Source organism: Pan troglodytes, chromosome 15 (genome assembly GCF_028858775.2).
Source record: "Pan troglodytes isolate AG18354 chromosome 15, NHGRI_mPanTro3-v2.0_pri, whole genome shotgun sequence".
Taxonomy (NCBI): domain Eukaryota; kingdom Metazoa; phylum Chordata; class Mammalia; order Primates; family Hominidae; genus Pan; species Pan troglodytes.
The window spans coordinates 29691345-29711195 of NC_072413.2; the positions used below are offsets into that span (position 1 = coordinate 29691345).

Below are 19851 nucleotides of genomic sequence, written 5' to 3' on the forward strand. Positions count from 1 at the left end.
ATGTCCTCAAGGCTCATCCATGTTGTAATATGCAACAGGGTTTCCTTTTCAAGTCTGGATAATATTCCATTATATGTGTATACCACATTTTGTTTATCTATTCACTCTTTGATGGGCACTTGTGTTGCTTCTATGTCTTAGCTATTGTGAATAGTGCTGCAATGAACATGGGTATGCAAATATCTGAGACCCTGCTTTCAATTCTTTTGTTTATATACCCAGAAGTGAAACTGCTGGATCATATAAGTAGTTCTATTAGTATTTTGAGGAAGCACCATAGTTAACTTTGGTGACTTTAACTACCATATGTGCAGCTAACTTCCAAATCTATATCCCTTGCCTTAATCTGTGTCTCCTGAAATATACTGATATGAGGCCCAAAAGGAGGGAAATATGTTTTATCCTTGTATCTCTTGTTTTTGTATCTACTTGTATACTTGGTATACAAGTAGACTCTAAATAAATTCTTGTTGAAGAAACTATGCCTTTTTAATTCTGAGTGTGAGGGAGCTAAAGTCCAAAATTTTTTCCATTGATTATTGTGTAAATCACTGTTGTAAGCTTCTTAATGATGGTCACTGCGCAATATACTTACCTGTTTGGTTATAATGCCTACCAGTGCTTTACACATACAAGGTAGCAAGTATCTCACTCATTAAATCTGGTAATAATTGCAAATATTTATCAAACTGAGTAGCAGTGGTTCAGTTTTGAAATGCTTGCAAAATTTCTCTTTCCTGTTTCTAAATTAAAACATAAGGGGAAAATATGGGAATTAATATGGTATCATGATAATCCTATACATATTTTACGATAAACACAAATCTATGGGCCATATAGTGATGAACACTTTCTGGTCATAAGACCTCAGTAAAATAGAACATGCCGATAAAATTTTCAGAAAAGTCTAGGAAATAGCAAATTTATATCACCACTGGGGGGAAAGGGATTTTTTTTTAAAAACCTTGTTGAAGCATATGGGCACTCAATATTATTTATGAGATGATAGCAAGTGTACTGAGTAACATTTTAAACAATATTCTGAAAACATCTTGAAACGAAAATTCAGCCCAGATTTATAAAGGAAAAAAAAGCAATCTAACACCAACGTGACTGAGGACACAAAATTTAATCATTGCTTAAAGATTATCAGATATTTCTCTTTCACTATTGAACGGAGATTTAATACTTGCAGTAACTTCTGCCAACTCAGAACCCTGAGAAAATAAGTCACTTTCTTTACAGAAATAAGAAGAAAAAAAAGGATATTACCAACAATGGAAGAGGAATGCAGAGTGGCAACAGCTCCAAGTGGACCTGGCAGACTATGAACACTAGAATCACCAAGGAAACATGGAGCTATGAAATGGCAAAAGGCTGTGTGAAAACCCTGAAGCTTTTTGGTTCAGCCTTTAAAAACCAAATGAAAACTCAAGAGATACAAGAATGTGGTTATTTTGATGAACAACTCACAAACTAGTTGAATTAAAAGAAACTGGTTCAAATGAACACAAACCTAAACATTTTTTCAGTTCGTCTAATTAAAGTCTAACCAATTCCTTCTAACTTAAAAGATCCAGTTTTGGATATATCCAAGACTAAAACACAATCTCATCAAAGTCTATTTAATGTGGTGTAAATCTCACAGGAACTGTGACTATCTTCTCTCCCAGTCTAAACCTTGTGGCTTTTCTGATTGCTCTTTATAATGATTGATGTTCATATCTCTCGCTTATTTTATAAGAAATAAAGAAAACAAAGATCATAAACTCACACACAGAAAAATAAAAGATATAGTTTTTTGTTTGTTTTGTTGAGACAAGGTCTCACTGTATTGCCCAGGCTGGTCTTGAACTCCTGGGCTCAAGTGATCCTCCTGCCTTGGCCTCCCAAAGTGCTGGGATTACCACACCTGGCCAGGAATGCATTTTTAAATGAAGATTTACTACCCTAGTCAAAAGTGTCTTCTCCTTCTGCAGCTATTTTATTAATAAAACTCACTGATAGCATTGTCCAGACATCAGAGACCACATACTACCTAGTGCATTTTTGTGGCTAATGTGTCCCCTACTAGATGGTAAATTCCTTGGGGCTAGTGATCATATCTTAAACATTTCACACAGCCCCTAGCTACACTGCTGACCCCCAGATTATAAAGACCACAACATTTAAGTGGAAAGCAAGTATCCATTATGCAGTATTAAGCAAATGTTAGATTTTCAACATCTGGGTTTTAAAAGGCAAATATGTATATAATGAAAAGAAGTAAAAGCCCTGTGGCTGGGTGGGGTGGCTCACGCTTGTAATCCCAACACTTTCGAGGCTGAGGTGGGTGGATCACTTGAGGTCCGGAGTTCGAGACCAGCCTGGTCAACATGGTGAAACCCCATGTCTCAGGATGGGGAACATCACACACCGGGGCCTGTCGTGGGGTGTGGGGAGGGGAAGGGATAGCATTAGAAGATATACCTAATGTAAATGACAAGTTAACGGGTGCAGCACACCAACATGGCACATGTATACATATGTAACAAACCTGCACGTTGTGCACATGTACCCTAGAACTTAAAGTATAGCAATAAAAAAAAAAAAAAGAAACCCCGTGTCTACAAAAAAAATACAAAATTAGGCCAGGCGCAGTGGCTCATACCTGTAATCCCAGCACTTTGGGAGGCCAAGGTGGGCAGATCACGAGGTCAGGAGTTTGAGACCAGCCTGTCCAAAATAGTGAAACCCCATCTCTACTAAAAAAATACAAAAAACAGCCAGGCGTGGTGGCCAGTGCCTGCAATCCCAGCTACTCAGGAGGCTAAGGCAGGAGAATCACTTGAACGTGGGAGGCGGAGGTTGCAGTGAGCCAAGATCACACCATTGCACTCCAGCCTAGGCAACAGAGCAAGACTCTGTCTCAAAAAAACAAAAAGCAAAAAAAACCAAATTAGCCAGGCATGGTGGTAGTCACCTGTAATCCCAGCTACTTGGGAGGCTTAGGCAGGAGAATCGCTTGAAGCCCAGAGGCAGAGGTTGCAGTATGCCAAGATCGCACCAAGATCACTCCAGCCTGGGCGACAGTGAAACTGTGTCTCAAAAGAAAAAAAAAAAAAGAAATAAAAGCCCCGAGGACTTTCAGAATGTAATCAGAAGAAAAAATAATGCAGGCATTGAGCAAACTAAACTTAAAAGATGGTCATGTTTGCTCATAGACATACCTTGGGGCTGCTAAGGAAATCAGAAGAATTCCAGGAATAGAAAGCGTGCCTTAGCCTATCTACATTAGTACAAGGTTGAAGTAAACAGTCTCTCAAAGTTGGAGCCAAGGGTTACATTTTTGCTAGTATGATCAGACATTTTCTAAAAAAACTCCATACCTTCCCTTAAAACAAAAAAAAAGCCCACAATTACTTTCCCAACCTCAAATGTTTATGGCAATAATAGCTAATGGTTCTCAGATACTGTTATACAGGGTGTGGTGCATTCTCCACATAAATTCTTCTTTTCATATTCAGATAAAAGGCTGATGTAATAGGTCAAATTTTATTAAGCTTCTTAAGAGAAAAATGCTGACTAACCCAGTGTGAAGAATTCATTCACATGGAAAAGTCCAGTAAAAAGAAGTAGGGTCATATTTACCTTAAGGTTGGCTATTTGTGATGTATCCCACAGAACTGCTTTATTTTGTGATTAAATATAGAAGGGTTTTAATAAATCTTGTTTCATCAAAATTCATATTTGTAAACAAAATAAAGATATTTTTGTGTCATAAAAAGTTTGCTTTATGAAAAGACTCAAATATAGGTTTTTTTTTTTTTTCTTATTTTGAGACAGAATATTGCTCTGTCGCCCAGGCTGGAGTGCGGTAGTGCCATCTCGGCTCACTGCAACCTCTGCCTCCCAGGTTCAAGTGACTGTCCTGCCTCAGCCTCCCGAGTAGCTGGGATTATAGACGCCTGCCACCAAGCCCGGCTAATTTTTGTATTTTTAGTAGAGATAGGGCTTAGACAGTATAATGGTAGGCAGATATAATACAGTGTAAACACACTGTACTATGTACACTAACACACTATACTATGTCTTCCTACCATTATACTGTCTCTGCCCAATATTACTTATTCTCTTGCAGTCGACATATTAATATAAAAAATTAAAGCCAAAGTACTTAATCTTATAAAATACATCACAAGTATCAAGAGTGGCACAATCATAATGCCAAAGGTGGTAGAGGCAGAAGAAATTACTATGGGGTCAGAAGAGACTGAGTAATGATGGATTTAGAGTATAGAAAAGGGCAAGTTAGGTAAGGGCATGATCTAAGAAAAATATAAATAGGGCTATACTGGAAAAATACAAATAGAGGTATACTGGGAGTAGCGGGAGAAAAGGTTAGACAGTTGAGCTGGAGCCAGATTATAAACCGTGATACCAGCCTTAGAAGCCTGGGCTTCATTCTGGTTAACAGTGCTTCTGGGAGTCCAGTGTACACAAGAATCATCCTGGGGAGAGACTGGTGACTAGACAGATTTTAACTCCTGAGATTCTAATTTAGTATGTTTGGGATGGTCCCAGAAAACTGCATCTCAACAGGTGATTCCAGTACAAAGACACACTTTGAGACGCTCCACCACAGGACAAATGATTAAGAAACTCTACTATTAACTATCGCAAATATGTCAATTCCCCATATGCTGTGAAAATATTCAATTGCATCCAATATTTCTTTGTTATTTGGCACTGACTTTGTCACTGTTTACATCTTGAGTGAATTTGTTTAACAATGCGCTTTTCGGGCTAATATCCACGATCTACAAAGAACTTAAACAAATTTACAAGAAAAAATCAACCCCATCAAAAAGTAGGTGAAAAATGTAGGATATGAACAGACACTTCTCAAAAGAAGACATTTATGCAGCCAACAGACACATGAAAAAATGCTTATCATCACTGGCCATCAGAGAAATGCAAATCAAAACCACAATGAGATACCATCTCACACCAGTTAGAATGGCAATCATTAAAAAGTCAGGAAACAACAGGTGCTGGAGAGGATGTGGAGAAATAGGAACACTTTTACACTGTTGGTGGGACTGTAAACTAGTTCAACCATTGTGGAAGACAGTGTGGCAATTCCTCAAGGATCTAGAACTAGAAATACCATTTGACCCAGCCATCCCATTACTGGGTATATACCCAAAGGATTATAAATCATGTTGCTATAAAGACACATGCACACGTATGTTTATTGTGGCACTATTCACAATAGCAAAGACTTGGAACCAACCCAAATGTCCAACAATGATAGACTGGATTAAGAAAATGTGGCACATATACACCATGGAATACTATGCAGCCATAAAAAAGGATGAGTTCGTGTCCTTTGTAGGGACGTGGATGAAGCTGGAAACCATCATTCTCAGCAAACTATTGCAAGGACAGAAAACCAAACACCGCATGTTCTCACTCATAGGTGGGAATTGAACAATGAGAACACTTGGACACAGGGTGGGGAACATCACACACCAGGGCCTGTCATGGGGTCGGGGGAGGGGTGAGGGATAGCGTTAGGAGATATACCTAATGTAAATGACGAGTTAATGGGTGCAGCACACCAATATGGCACATGTATACATATGTAACAAACCTGCATGTTGTGCACATGTACCCTAGAACTTAAAGTGTAATAAAAAAAATTAAAAACAAACAAAAAAAAACAATGCGCTTTTCTGGTTCTCTGACTCTCTGAAATCTCTGTCGTCTCCTCTGGCCTCTCATACTTTGCCGTTTCTTTACATGTTATTTCTTAAGATTCTGATTTTAGTCCTCTACAGATCTCCTTGAGTGATTTCATTCACTCCTAAGGCGTATAGAGAATGGTGATGCCAACCTCAGAAGATTAGACTTTGTCCTGTGGATAAAGAGGAGTTATACAAGTTTCTAAGAGGTAGAATATCATAGAGAAAGACATGTTCTGGGAATATAACCTTGGAGATGGTCTGCAGAAAAGGAATGGGGATAGGAGAAACAGGAGGTAGGGAGAACAGTTATGAAACTATCAAAATAACTGTTTAAAGTCATCACCAAGGGATGACTTCAAAACGAAAATGTTACTTTTCTAGTAGTTCTTCCCTTTAAGAAACTAGTCTTATTTCAATAAATTAATAGGCAAGACACGTCTAAGGACATTGGAATTTCATTATCTTTTTTTTTGCTATATATTTAACTATAATATAACAAATTAGGTCCTCTGCAATGTTAATCACAGATAGTAAAAATCTGACATGACATTGTTCTATTATAACATCAATGTGAGTTCTTTTCTAAAACAAGTGGCATGAAGGATTTTATAGTATTGATATTGATATCTGATAAATTTAGTTCTTCCATTATGGAGTCAAGAAATCATCACTAGTACAGATACTATTCATAAATAAATGGTATACCTTCTTTTATGACTTGAACTCATGGAAGAATGGTAAAAGTATGTTTGATTTTACTTTATATGAAAGTACTCAAGCTATTACAACCATATCCATTGTGTCTTATACACAATGGAAAGTATAGTATTTTCTATAATTGAATCCAGAGGTTTCTAAATTGGCAGATAAAATAGTACCTGTATTTAGATATTCTATTTGAAACATGCTTTAATCTTAGGAAAACAGAGGCAGAAAGCACCTAAATTAGGTGCAACCCTGTCTGCTCCTAATTTAGAAAATAAACCAATTTATTGGCTATTCTTTCTCAAGTGATCCACATTGAGCGATGCTAGGTCTTTATCAAGATCAATTTCAAAAAAAATTTTTTTTTTTTTTGAGAGGGAGTCTCGCTCTCTCGCCCAGGCTGGAGTGCAGTGGCGCGATCTCAGCTCACTGCAACCTCTGCCTCCTGGGTTCAAGTGATTCTCCTGCCTCAGTCTCCCAGGTAGCTGGGACTACAGGCGCCCGCCACCACACCTGGCTAATTTTTTGTATTTTTAGTAGAGACGGGGTTTCACCATGTTAGCCAGGATGGTCTCGATCTCCTGACCTCGTGATCCGCCCGCCTTGGCCTCCCGAAGTGCTGGGATTGCAGGCGTGAGCCACCGCACCCAGGCCAATTTCAATTTTTAACAACTGTCACTACAAGAAAGTCAAGAAAATAGAAATTAGTCATCCCTCTTGTGTGACCTTGGGGAAATTCCTTAAGCATTGTCTTACTTTCCACAGCGCTATCCTCATCATACATATACTGTGAAGATAAAATATCTATTGAAGATTCTTTGAGCACCTTGGGCCAGAAGAGCTACAGAAAGCCAAGGTATAGTTATTTTCATATCCACGACTTCATTTGCCTTTTCTCTTGTTGTAGCCTCTCTGGAAATTAAGCAAAGATGCCTATCACCTTCTGCTTAATAACCCTTCATGTACTTGAAATTGTTATTCTCCCCAGGTACCTCAAGCACATTTTTTAAAGAGGATTGCCTACACTCTAAAACAGCAATCAAGGGCTATGAGTCAGCATTTCACCTAGACATAAAATCAAAATGGTTTAAAATAGGTAACATTATCTTTTTGAAATATGTACATACCTCTTTGGAGAAACTTTGAGACAACTGGAGTTTGCAAGTTTATGAATAGTTTATTACATTTCAGTAAGTGTATTGTGAATCAATAAAGCAAAAGTTAAGGACAATGAGCTCATTACCAAGCCAGTTATTGATTCTCTGGTTCCAAAATAGAATAGTACAGGAAGGGTATAGAGAAAATAGGATTTTTCATGATAAAAATTTTAAGCATCTTCGGAACACAGACCTAAAGAAACTATAAGACACAATGGAAATTTCAGCAGCTACTTAGGATGTTTATTTATTTACCTTTTTTTGTCAATTAGAATTAGTTATTTGGTTTTTACTCTTAAAAAAAAAAGTATTTTCAACTCAAGTCAGAGGAGTTTGCCAAAACTGAATATTACCTCTTACTGACTTAATTATTCTTTCAATTTCTTGTATATCTTCCTCTCTTGCCTTTGAAAAGTTTACCTTACTAGCTGTCTATCTTATATCACTGTCCTAGCTCAGACTGCCCTAAAAAAATACCATAGGACTGGGTGGTTTAAACACCAGAAATTTATTTCCTCACAGTTCTGGTGATTAGAAGTTCAAACTCAAGGTGTCAGCATGGTCTGTTTCTGGAGACTACTTTCTTTCTGGCTTATATGTTCCAGGATGGGATGGTTGGAGGAGCCCCATCTCCAGATACCATCACATTAATAAGGGCTTCAACATATGAATTTTGGGGACGGGAACATCTAGTCCAAAACATTCACTAACAGAAAAATTGACACTGGCTCCATATCATCAAGCAGATAATATGGAAATGAACAAGTCAATTTGTTTTCAAACTATTCTTATGGGAAGCTTCCCTTTTTCTCCCTTTTACAGCAATCTAATTCAATGGAAAAGGAACTTCTTAAACAATTTATGAACTAACACTAATTTCATGAACCAGTTCTTTAAAAAGCGAAGACAAAAAGTGAGACACATGGTTTTGGTAAAAACTGAAAAATAGACCATTAACCCATTTATATACTATGTTTAATAAAAACAATTTTAAACCCTTATACTTTGTTCTTATATCAAGTAAAGATTCTTAAAGAAATGTAAAACATTTGAATGTCCCTGGAAAGTAATATAACACACAATAACCCTTCTATATTACACACACACACACACATATATATATATATATGTATATGTATATGTATATGTTAGAGACTGGGTCTTGCTATTCTGCCCAGGCTGGTCTCAAACTCCTGGGCTCAAGTGATCCTCCCACCTCGGCCTCCCAAAGTGCTGGGATTATAGGCATGAGCCACCACATTTGGCCCTATATTACATTTTCATGCATATTATTAAAAGAAATGGTGACTTACATATGGAAATACAGAAAACTGAAATAGTAAACAAAATTAACAAAGTTATAATTGGGTTGTGCTGAAGTTTACCTAATTTTAATACAAATAGTTATTTTTATTACATGCTACACAAATTTGATGGTATAAGAAATGTGTTTTTCTTGTTTGCATGAATTTCTTCATTGCAAAATACTTAAAATGTACACAATTTTTAAAAAACAACTAAGAGGCCGGGCACGGTGGCTCATGCCTGTAGTCCCAGCACTTTGGGAGGCTGAGGTGGGCGGATCACGAGGTCAGGAGATCGAGACCATCCTGGCCAGCACAGTGAAACCCCATCTCTACTAAAAATACAAAAAAATTAGCTGGGCATGGTGGCATGCGCCTGTAATCCCAGCTACTTGGGAGGCTGAGGCAGGAGAATCGCTTGACTCCAGGAGGTGGAGGTTGCAGTGAGCCGAGATTGCGCCACTGCACTCCAGTCTGGCGACAGAGCGAGACTCCATCTCAAAAAAAAAACAAAAACAAAAAAAAATTAAGAACATTTCCTTAATGACTATGAAGTGAACAGACAGCATATTTCAAATTTTCAAGTAGAAGGGTAGAGGAATGTAGGACAAAAGGTGACTGAGATCCAGAGTTTAGGTGACTTGGCAAAGTCATCCAATTAGCAGGTGCAGAGTTATATATGAAACCCAAGATTTTCTTGTCTAAAAATGCTGAAGATTAGTATATTCAGGATGAAGAGGAAGAAAATCTAATTATACTTTAGATCATTTCATACCAGAAAAGAGCTATAGAAACTAGTTTTTCATTTTCAAAACTCAATTAAGTGTGTGAATGGTCCGTTGGTGTCCAGCTTTAACACCTGCCTGTTCCCATAAGTGCCATGTTCCACTACAACCCTAGCTTCAGCACACTTGCTATTAGCAGCTACTTCTTTTTCACATAGAGTCACAAATTGAGAGTAAAGTTCGAACCCTTCTTCTTTTCCAGAGTTAGAGTGATATTGCATGTTTCTTCCTTTTAGTCTTCCTCCAAGGGTAGCTTGAGGGATAATAAGAATGTTGCCAGGTAGATCCAATATAGAGACATGCTTGCCATTTTCTGTCTCACTTAATTTCACATTTAACAGTGTATTAACTGGGTGAGGAAGAAAGGCAAAACATTTTAAAGTGAAAAACAAACATGAAGAAAACCATCAAGTTTTTAGTCAGCAAATCTCATGTTTAAAATTCAGTTTGTCAGCTCATGCCTCTAACCCAAAGTCTCTATTTAGATTTAAAATACTGCTTCACTAAGCTAAATAATCTAAGCATGAAAAATAAGGCAATTTTCATGCAGAAAATGGTATGATATTTTAAATCTGAATTGGCAGTTAAGATAACCTAACAATAAGTTCATCCAGAAAGGTCTAAAGAATTAACTGTACACTGGAACCTCAAATATTGTTCCCCTGGGGGAATACATGAGAAGATTTTACCTTCCTGTTCTTTTTATTTAGTAAGTAAATCCCACTGGAAAAATATGAGGATAACTCCTCCTCACACCAAATTCTGCTTGCTTGCTTTATTTATTTATGTATTTATTTAGAGACAGAGTCTCGCTCTGTCACCCAGGCTGGAGTGCAATGGCGTGATCTCAGCTCACTGCAACCTCTGCCTCCTGGGTTCAAGCGATTCTCCTGCCTCAGCCTCCCAAGTAGCTGGGACTACAGGTGCGTGCCACCACGCCTGGCTAATTTTTTGTATTTTTAGTAGAGATGGGGTTTCACCATGCTAGCCAGGGTGGTCTCGATCTCCTGACCTCGTGATCCACTCGCCTTGGCCTCCCAAAGCGTTGGGATTACAGGCGTGAGCCACCGCGCCCAGCTAAATTCTTCTTTATAATGGAATATCAAATAACAATTGTAGCGCAGTTATTATTTTAAACTTAGTTGCCAAGAGTTTTAAGCAGAGACAAAGGTTCCTGTTTCAATCCCAATATAAACCAGCTAATTTTGTTGTTTAATAACCTTAAAGGCAATATGAACATGGACTAATCATTTTATAAATATTACTCATGAGAGAAGGGTAAAGGTGAAAGCAAGAATCATCAGAAATTCATTGTTACAACTGAAAAAGTAAATAAAAAGATATAAAGCTATGGCATTATCTTCATACACATATAAGAAAACGTGATATTATTTTTGTAGCATTCGTGAGATTTCCTATAGCTAATAAGAAGTGTCGAAACCACCATAAATATCCATATATAGCTAAAAGCCTAAACTTAGAGAGCCTTTATACCTCAACATTAACCATTTTTGAAACAATAAGCAAAAGAAGTGTCTAATATAAATAGACCTAGGGTCTCCCTACTTCTATAAAGGTATACATGACTTCTGTTTGCAAAGAATAGTCCTGAGAGGGCAAATGGTAGAAGGAACTATGTAAACTTCAAGACACCTGCCCTCAAATTAGGCATTAAAAGGCATGCTTTCTGTTGGGGTAGCTAACGGTTTTAATTATTAGAGGGTCTGTAGTAAATATTCATATGGTTACCCCTCTCTACAAATCATGGAATTAATCTGGTAAAAACCTGCCAAGGCGAACACCCAAATGAATTCCTAAGCTAGGCATTAAGCATCATCAATTTTCACTTAACTAACATTTATTTTTAAATACCTCTAGTTTTCTCTATTACAAATAGGACTTTGCTGTTTAGCCAGCAGTCTTTATTGACTGCTTGTAAGGAAACTTTCCAGGGCACTTCATTCCACTCGAAATCACTATCTAGCTATCTAGGCCTCAAGCTAGTGACAGAGTAAATAGGCAATTTTGGAATAACAGGCCTGAGAGGTAATGCTACAATTTATTATGTTTCCACGTACCTCCCTCTACTGGCTATAATTGAGATTTCAGTTAATGCTGTTGGTATACAAATATCAGTATGTAGATAAATACAATGTAGAACCAGTAAGTAGAATTAAAACGAGACAATGAATTAATGGCATGTTGGAAACTCAAATATCCTAAAACAGGTTATCAATCAAGTATCTCTAGTGATGTATATGGGATGTTAAGCTTTGACAGGTTTCTTGCCCTCTGTCCAATTATACTGAAGGTGAATTGAGGAAGATTCTACACATCTCTATGTTAACCATGCTATTTCAGATTTTGCAGATTTAACTGGTTATTATATTCTCAAGTGATATATGCTTTGATTGGAAATATCTGAATCTATGTAATAAATATGAGGTGAGGCTTAAGAGAATCCCACCACATTGACTTACTTAGCCTGCTGGAATAGAGGGAAGTACAAGCTAATACTATTAATAATAGATGGACTTACTTTGCTTACAACTCAAACGAGTAGAATATGATTCTTAGAGTCATATATTTCTTTACTGAAAATCATGATATAAAAAATCATGTGTTAGATAGTGTCAGACTATCCACTACAAGAGTCAGGGTGGACCTCCTCAGTGTTTTAAATTCACTACAATCTTATGCATGTATTTAAAGTGAACTCACAAAGACAGATATGGAAGCACACAGGATTTAATCACTATAAAATAACATGTGGTTTGGATATGATAGGCATATTTCATCCTATTATGATGAAGAACCATTTGAGAATTCATAAGACAACTTTATGAAGTCGATCTTAAGTCAGAATGATAAACACTTTCTTCCTGTTTTTGAAGATTTCTACATTTTTTATGGACCAAAAAAGATTTAATCCAAGGCAAAATATTAATTTAGGAAAGTGGACAGAATGTGTAACACTCCAGCATTAGGATCTGACAATTATTCTCTGTAATAGGAGTCCTCATTACATTATGTTCTTTTTTTTTTTTTTTTTTTTGAGATGGAGTCTCCCTCTGTCGCCCAGGCTGGAGTGCAGTGGCGTGATCTCGGCTCACTGCAACCTCCGCCTCCTGGGCTCATGCCATTCTCCTGCCTCAGCCTCCCGAGTAGCTGGGACTACAGGCGCCCACCACCACACCCGGCTAATTTTTTTGTATTTTTAGTAGAGACGGGGTTTCACCATGTTAGCCAGGATGGTCTTGATCTCCTGACCTTGTGATCTGCCCACCTAGGCCTCTCAAAGTGCTGGGATTACAGGCGTGAGCCACCGCACCTGGCCTCTCTCTTTTTTTTTTTTCTTTCTTCTTCAGACCAGAACATTATGTTCTTAACCCTTCAGAGGTTCCTTATTATCTTCTGGATTCAAATTTCAAACTATTGCAGTTACTGGCTTTCCATTCTCACCTAGCATAGTCTCTTAAGTCTGATTTTCATCTTTTGACAAAGTTGTCAGACATGATTGATATGTCAGTATAAAATTCCCTCTAGGAGTTTTAGCTTTTTGTCTAAGCTCTTCCTCATTGGTCTATTTGCCCTTGAAGCTCTTCTAGGTTAACTTCTGTAAGCTTCAACTGCCCATTTGTATAATTAATATTTCTTATTAATCCAACTTATTAATGGATGCTGTCCTTTACTAATGAGGAGAATACAACCTGTTCCCAACCTTAAGGATAGCTTCTTTTCTTTCAAGTTTGTATGTATGTTTGTTTGTGGATATAATCCTTATATCCAAATACTGTCCTGAGAGGGTATGATTTGATTTGGTATATCTGAACCTATGTAATTATCACAGGAATTGCTATAGCTATGTGAGATAGTGTATATATACATATCACTATACAGTGCTATAGCCTGTCCAGGAAACCAGAAAGCTGCAGGTAGATAAATTACTATTCAGAGATCCCTAACATTGACTCTGTTTTCCATGTCCTTGGAGGAGGTGTGGCTGTGATGACACTGAATTCAGCTCAAGACCCAGGAGAACCTTATATCTATTCTTATTTCCACAAGGAAGTGCACACATGGCTAATGCAAATTCTTCCATAATAATGATATAAACTTGAGTTGTCCAGGTTTGATGAGACCCACATCTTGTATATACAGTGTCATCTACTGCCTCTGTTAGGGGCTCTAGGGGATAAAGGAAACTATATTAAGAAATGCAGCATCTGTTTCTCCCTGTGTGAACACCCTACTTCCAAGAAGTTTCTGTATCCTTGGCTGAAGTGCATTGTGTGTATGTGTATGTGTGTGCACTCTTCTACATCAATCTGTAAGTCATCTGAAATGCTGCAGATGTTTTAAAAAAATTCCACCATACTTGCTTACTTTAAACTTTGAAACAGGCAAATAGCTAAGGCCAATAACACTAGATAGAATTAAGTAATTAATAACTTATCAGCACAATTTAACATTGTGCTTCTTAGGATGGGCAGGGATTGGTTAATGGATACAAAATTACAGCTAGATAGGAGGAATGAGTTCTGGTGTTCTGGAGCACTGTAGGATGAATATGGCTAACTATAATTTATTGTATACTGTCAAAAGTCTAGAAGAAAGGATTTTAAATGTTCACAACACAAATAATAAATTTTTGAGGTAATGCATATCTGGTTTGATTGTTATACATTGTATACAGTATTAAAATATCACTGTATCCCATGAATATGTAAAATTATTATTTATTATTTTAAAAATAAAAGGGGAGGAAAAAGATTGTGCTTCTTGTCCCTTCGGGTTCATTTGTCTATTACTGTTCTTTCTCACTCTCTTTTTTTTTTTTTTTTTTTGAGACAGGGTCTCACTGTGTTGCCCAGGCTGGAGTGCAGTGGCACCATCTCGGCTCACTGCAGCCTCGACCTCCTGGCCTCAAGTAATCTTCCAGCCTCAGCCTCCTAAGTAGCTAGGACCATAGGCACAGGTCACCATACCCAGCTACTTTTGTTTATTTTTTGTAGAGAAGAGGTCTTACTATGTTGCCCAGGCTGGCTTCTAACTCCTGGGTTCAAGTAATCCACCTGCCTTGGCTTCCCAACGTGTTGGGATTACAGGTGTGAGCACCATGCTTGCCCTCTCACTCTTAAAAAGGAAACAAAGTCAAACACATACCCATTTTGGGAAGAAGTTCTTTATCAGCTCCCTTGAAAAAGCACACGTAGATCACCAGTCCTCTTTGGACCTATGAGAAATCACCACAGTAAACTCAGATTACAACAATATCTGTAAAGATACAGGGCTAAATGGGTACAGTTTCACAACTATTAATATTATAGACATAGGGGTTAAAAGCACAGAAAATGAACTTTACAAAAGATTTCTCATGTGAGAAAACAAAATATTTTTCAATTTTCAATCATCTCAGTTATTTCTTTCAAATTTAAGTTTAAAATATACCCAAGAGCAGTGAAGACAAGTTATACCTTCAAACATTTATTTCTAATCAAAATCATTAAGAGGATCAACCAGCCTTTTCCCAAGTAAGGGTGACAGACTTAGAAACATTTCGTTTGCTGGGCCCCATTTATTCAATGCCAAGTGAATTCACATTATACCAGATACAGCTGATGGATAAACAACATTTGACTGATATCTTTTGACATCATCTCTCTTTATTTCCCCTAATCCATTTACTTACAGATAATGAAAATAAGGGTCTGATTCGATTTCTATAAACTCCAGGAAACTGTCCAATTATTTGTTGTTGTTGTTGTTGTTGTTATTGTTGTTAATGCTTTATATAAACATGATTAGGACTTGAAAACTGCATTTGTGATAGTAAATTCTACATTAAAAGGTTGGTTGTTATCAGGAATATAGGCTTATTTATTTTACATAATGACTTGGATATTTCTTAGATCTTGTAGGACAGAGACTATATAGAAAAGAGACATTTGAATAGTGACTTTGATTCTGCTTCTGAGTGAATCATTAGATTTTTTTGATTCTGTAAATTAATCTTGACTCCAGGAGCTATTAGGAAGATTAAATGAGTTAACATTTGTAAAGTACTTAAACACAGTGCCTGGTTCATAGTAAGTGCTATATTAATGTTTATTAAATGAGTATGTAAAAATAAATTTAAGGGCAGAGGCACAATTTATTTCACATTTTAACTTCCAAAGCACTTTACAGGCTGTTTTGTACATGATAGGGATTCAATTTATCTGTTGATTGCATTAACATTCAACTATATGTTCCAGGCTCTATGCGTTATCCAAAGAATTTGCTAGATAAATGTAAATGCAGCTCTGCACTCACACGTGATTTACCAGGAAAAGAAGTGAGTTTTAAAAAGTACAATCGTGCTACTGAAACAATAGGTAAGGGCCTCCAATGCATACCCACAAGAAGCTGGCAAGTTATTATAGGTATTTGCACTACTGTCACAGGCCTCTCCACTAGTATTGTTTTCATCATGAATCGAAATCTTAAGCATATTTATATTTGGACACATGCAATGTCAGAATTAAATACCTAATCATTTGCAGAACGATACCTGTTCTTTCCACTAACATTATCTCCTCATTAAGGTCTTTGCCTTTCATTTATTCCATAATAGATGTTAAGTTGTGACTTCAAGTCAAAAATCACTTTCCTTATAACTTCTTTGGTATAAAACATTTCAAATATATAGAAAAATACAGATAATTCTCACTGTAGCTTTAAAAAGTTCACTTACCAGGAACAAAAACATTAGTCTGTGACAGCAAAGTTCTAAATGAATGAAACTAAGAACAAGCAAAGAAAGTAACCTTCAAATCTTGACAATTAAAACGCTGTTTCTAAAAAAACAAGAACTTTTAATAATAGAACAGGGTAGAGAATATGTAAGAAGAAAGAATTTACATTTTCTCACCATCTAAATTACTTGTCAGCTCTTTAAACTAATTTAGTTATGTGTGTAGGAGTGAAAGGGAAAGCCTTTAAAATAGTTTTTAAGTTTATAAACACAAACTGATAGTTTGGATGCCAGCAATAAAATACATGTGATTTTGCATAAGGAGATGTAGCCTGAACAACATAAAAAAGATAAATAAGCATGGAAGGAAACTAAATGACTGATAGTTTGCAATTTATAGTGTCTGGATGCAACTATAAAAATGGATAATTCGGCCGGGCACGGTGGCTCAAGCCTGCAATACCAGCACTTTGGGAGGCCGAGGTGGGCGGATCACAAGGTCAGGAGATCGAGACCATCCTGGCTAGCACGGTGAAACTCCGTCTCTAGTAAAAATACAAAAAATTAGCCAGGCGTGGTGGTGGGCGCCTGTGGTCCCAGCTGCTTGGGAGGCTGAGGCAGGAGAATGGCGTGAACCCGGGAGGCGGAGGTTGCAGTGAGCCGAGATTGCGCCATTGCACTCCAGCCTGGGTGACAGAGTGAGACTCTGTCTCAAAAAAAAAAAAAAAAAAAAAAAAAAAAAAGGATAATTATTTTATTTATTATTTATTTTTGAGATGAGGTCTCACTCTGTGGCTCAGGCTGGAGTGCAGTGGCGCGATCTTGGCTCACTGCAACCTCTGCCTCCCGGATTCAAGAGATTCTCCTGCCTCAGCCTCCCGAGTAGCTGGGATTACAGGTGCCCGCCACCAAGCCCGGCTAATTTTTGTATTTTTAGTAAAGACGGGATTTCACCATGTTGGCCAGGCTGGTCTCAAACTCCTGACCTCAAGTGATCCGCCGGCCTCGGCCTCCCAAAGTGCTGGGATTACTGCGCCTGGCCGGTTAATTCTTTAGATAGGATGGCAAAATAAAATAATAAAATTTCAAATAAGGAAATCAAGACCTCACAAAAAATCATGACAAAAATAAGAAATAAGAAAAGTGAATTTCTGGGAAAGGAGAGAGATAAGAATACAGGAATTTCTATGCTTATATTTCCAAATTAGCACAGGGCAACAGATTCTGATTTTAGAATAATCACCCACACATCATATAGTTCACGGGTACTATTTACGATAAGTAGGCGGGGCGCGGTGGCTCAGGCTTGTAATCCCAGCAGTTTGGGAGGCTGAGGCAGGTGGATCACCTGAGGTCAGGAGTTCTAGACAAGCCTGGCCAAAATGGCGAAACCCCGTCTCTGCTAAAAATACAAGTTAGCGTGGTAGCTTGCGCCTGTTGTCCCAGCTTCTCGGGAGGCTGAGGAAGGAAAATTGCTTGAACCCGGGAGGCGGAGGTTGCAATGAGCCGAGATCGTGCCACTGCACTCCAGCCTGGGCGACAGATCGATAATTCATCTCAAAAAATAAAAATAAAATATAAATAAATAAAATATAAAAAATAAAATAAATATAAAATAATAACTAAAATTGTTTTAAGTAATGCTAGATCTGGGACCGAATTCAGCAGAAAAGACGAGCGAATGAGATTTTGCTACACTGAAGTTTCTGAGTATCTACAAAAGTCTTAATTATGAACTAATTTTTTTCTTACATTTCAACGTACTCCAAAAATACGTCAGAGGCCTTAAAGAAAATTTTATTTGTTTTTGTATGCAGTGGGGGCAGGCGGTCTTAAAAAGGAAAGTATGTATGAAAGTAGAAGGAACTCATAGTGACATAAATGTTTTAAATTCTTTGGAGAAATGTGTTTGATAACAATGCAACATTGTTACAAAAGTAGTGGTCTTTGTTTCTCAGTTGGAAATAGGTCAAAACTATTAAAAGGCTTCTTGAAATAGAATTGTTTCTTAGGAAATCTCATTTCTATGCTAAGACCAAGTCAACATAAGGGGGAATTCGACGCGATCTCAGGCGTAAGTCAAAGCAGATCATGAACTCTTGCAGCAAACCTGACCTATAAGCTTGCCCCATAGGCCACGAGCTGCAAGGGGTCTGAGACAGTAAGGCCTGAAGTTCACCGAACTCAGTTTCAAATCCCCGTGGTCCCCCCAAGAAGGGAGACGCGCTCTTCCTCTCGGGTGCTACAACTGGCGCTGGGGAACGGTGATGCAGGACCGAAAAGACAAGCGCAGCCAGGCAGGCCACCGCGGCCAGCTTCAAGCTGACCCGGTATCCCCGCGGCCGAACCGCCGGTCTCAGAAGGAGACACAGAGCGGACGAGTCACCGAGACAACGCGGAAAAAACCGCCCCGCACGCCGGAGGATAACGAGAGCTACCGGGCTGACGTTACCTCCACCCACTGGGCCGCGACGTCCCCATCGGCTGGGCGAATTTGCAGCCGGGCGTGCAGGCACTGCTGTAGGAGCGCCCGGGCCTGAGGAATCCGGCTACTCTCAGCCATGGCTTAAGCCAGCGCCACGGCCGGGCGGTTACTAGGCCATGTGTCGCTGGCCCCTCCCTCGACGCGCTGGCGGGGCAGACGAGGCGGGGCCAGACGAAGGGCCTGCCCCGATTGCCCAGTGGCCCCGCCCTTAGGAGGGCGGGGCCTCGGACTGGCTCTCGAATGTCCCGGATGTGCGGTCTTGGAGGCCGGCGTAGCGCTAAGCTTCTCCGCAGCACCTGCCCAACTCTGTAGAAGGCGCTCAGTGTATACTGTTATTAAACGATTGAAAAGACTCGTTAAATCTCTTTCCTACAAACCTTTTAAGAAACATTTTTCACCTCAGAAAGCTTAGGTTCCAACTGTTGAAAAATTTTAAATCTGCTTGATTTAAATTCATGTTATGCCCATATGGAAGTAAGGAAACAAATAATCGAATCATAAAGCAAGCGGAGATGGAACTAAAAGCTATATATACATCCTTCAAAATTTTTCTTATTCCAATCAATAAAAACAATGCTGCCTCCTCTATAGGGAATGCCATAAATTATTCTGATTCCACAGTTGTGAAAAGGTATTGGTATGCTATATGAATACACATTCTTTAGAAGATATCCTTGTTAAAAATGTTCTTATCCAAGAAAGTATGATTGTTAATAACTTAGCCCGCTACTAATACAAAAATAAAACAGCTTATTCTGATGCATATGACGTAAACTCTGTGATGCATTTTCTGGAAGTACATATTAGAATGTAAATAAAACTAAACAAGGGCTTGATTTTCTTTCCCATGTAACGTATTCCTTAAACATGCATCAGATTAGCATTTATTTGTCTATGGGCTTGGATGGTTTAGATGAGGAATAATAGTGTTACCCTGATTACATTACCCA

The 19851-nt window shown here is 38.2% G+C and overlaps 1 protein-coding gene across 2 annotated transcripts; it reads right to left on the reverse strand.

Annotated features, from left to right (window-relative positions):
* Positions 1 to 7591: 7591 nt before the first annotated feature.
* On the reverse strand, positions 7592 to 19105 carry DTD2 (D-aminoacyl-tRNA deacylase 2). Of its 2 annotated transcripts, XR_010151082.1 has the most exons (4): positions 18869 to 19105; positions 14847 to 14916; positions 9288 to 10029; positions 7592 to 8824 (listed from the first exon to the last, which is right to left on the reverse strand). XR_010151082.1 is itself a non-coding variant. In XM_001171272.8 (3 exons), the coding sequence occupies exons 1-3, from the start codon at positions 18977 to 18979 to the stop codon at positions 9704 to 9706; spliced, it is 507 nt and encodes a 168-aa protein (XP_001171272.1). In that variant the 5' UTR covers positions 18980 to 19105; the 3' UTR covers positions 7592 to 9703. The 2 variants fall into 2 exon arrangements, 1 of the variants encoding a protein (XP_001171272.1); XM_001171272.8 differs by having other exon boundaries at positions 7592 to 10029.
* Between the last annotated feature and the right edge of the window lie 746 nt (positions 19106 to 19851).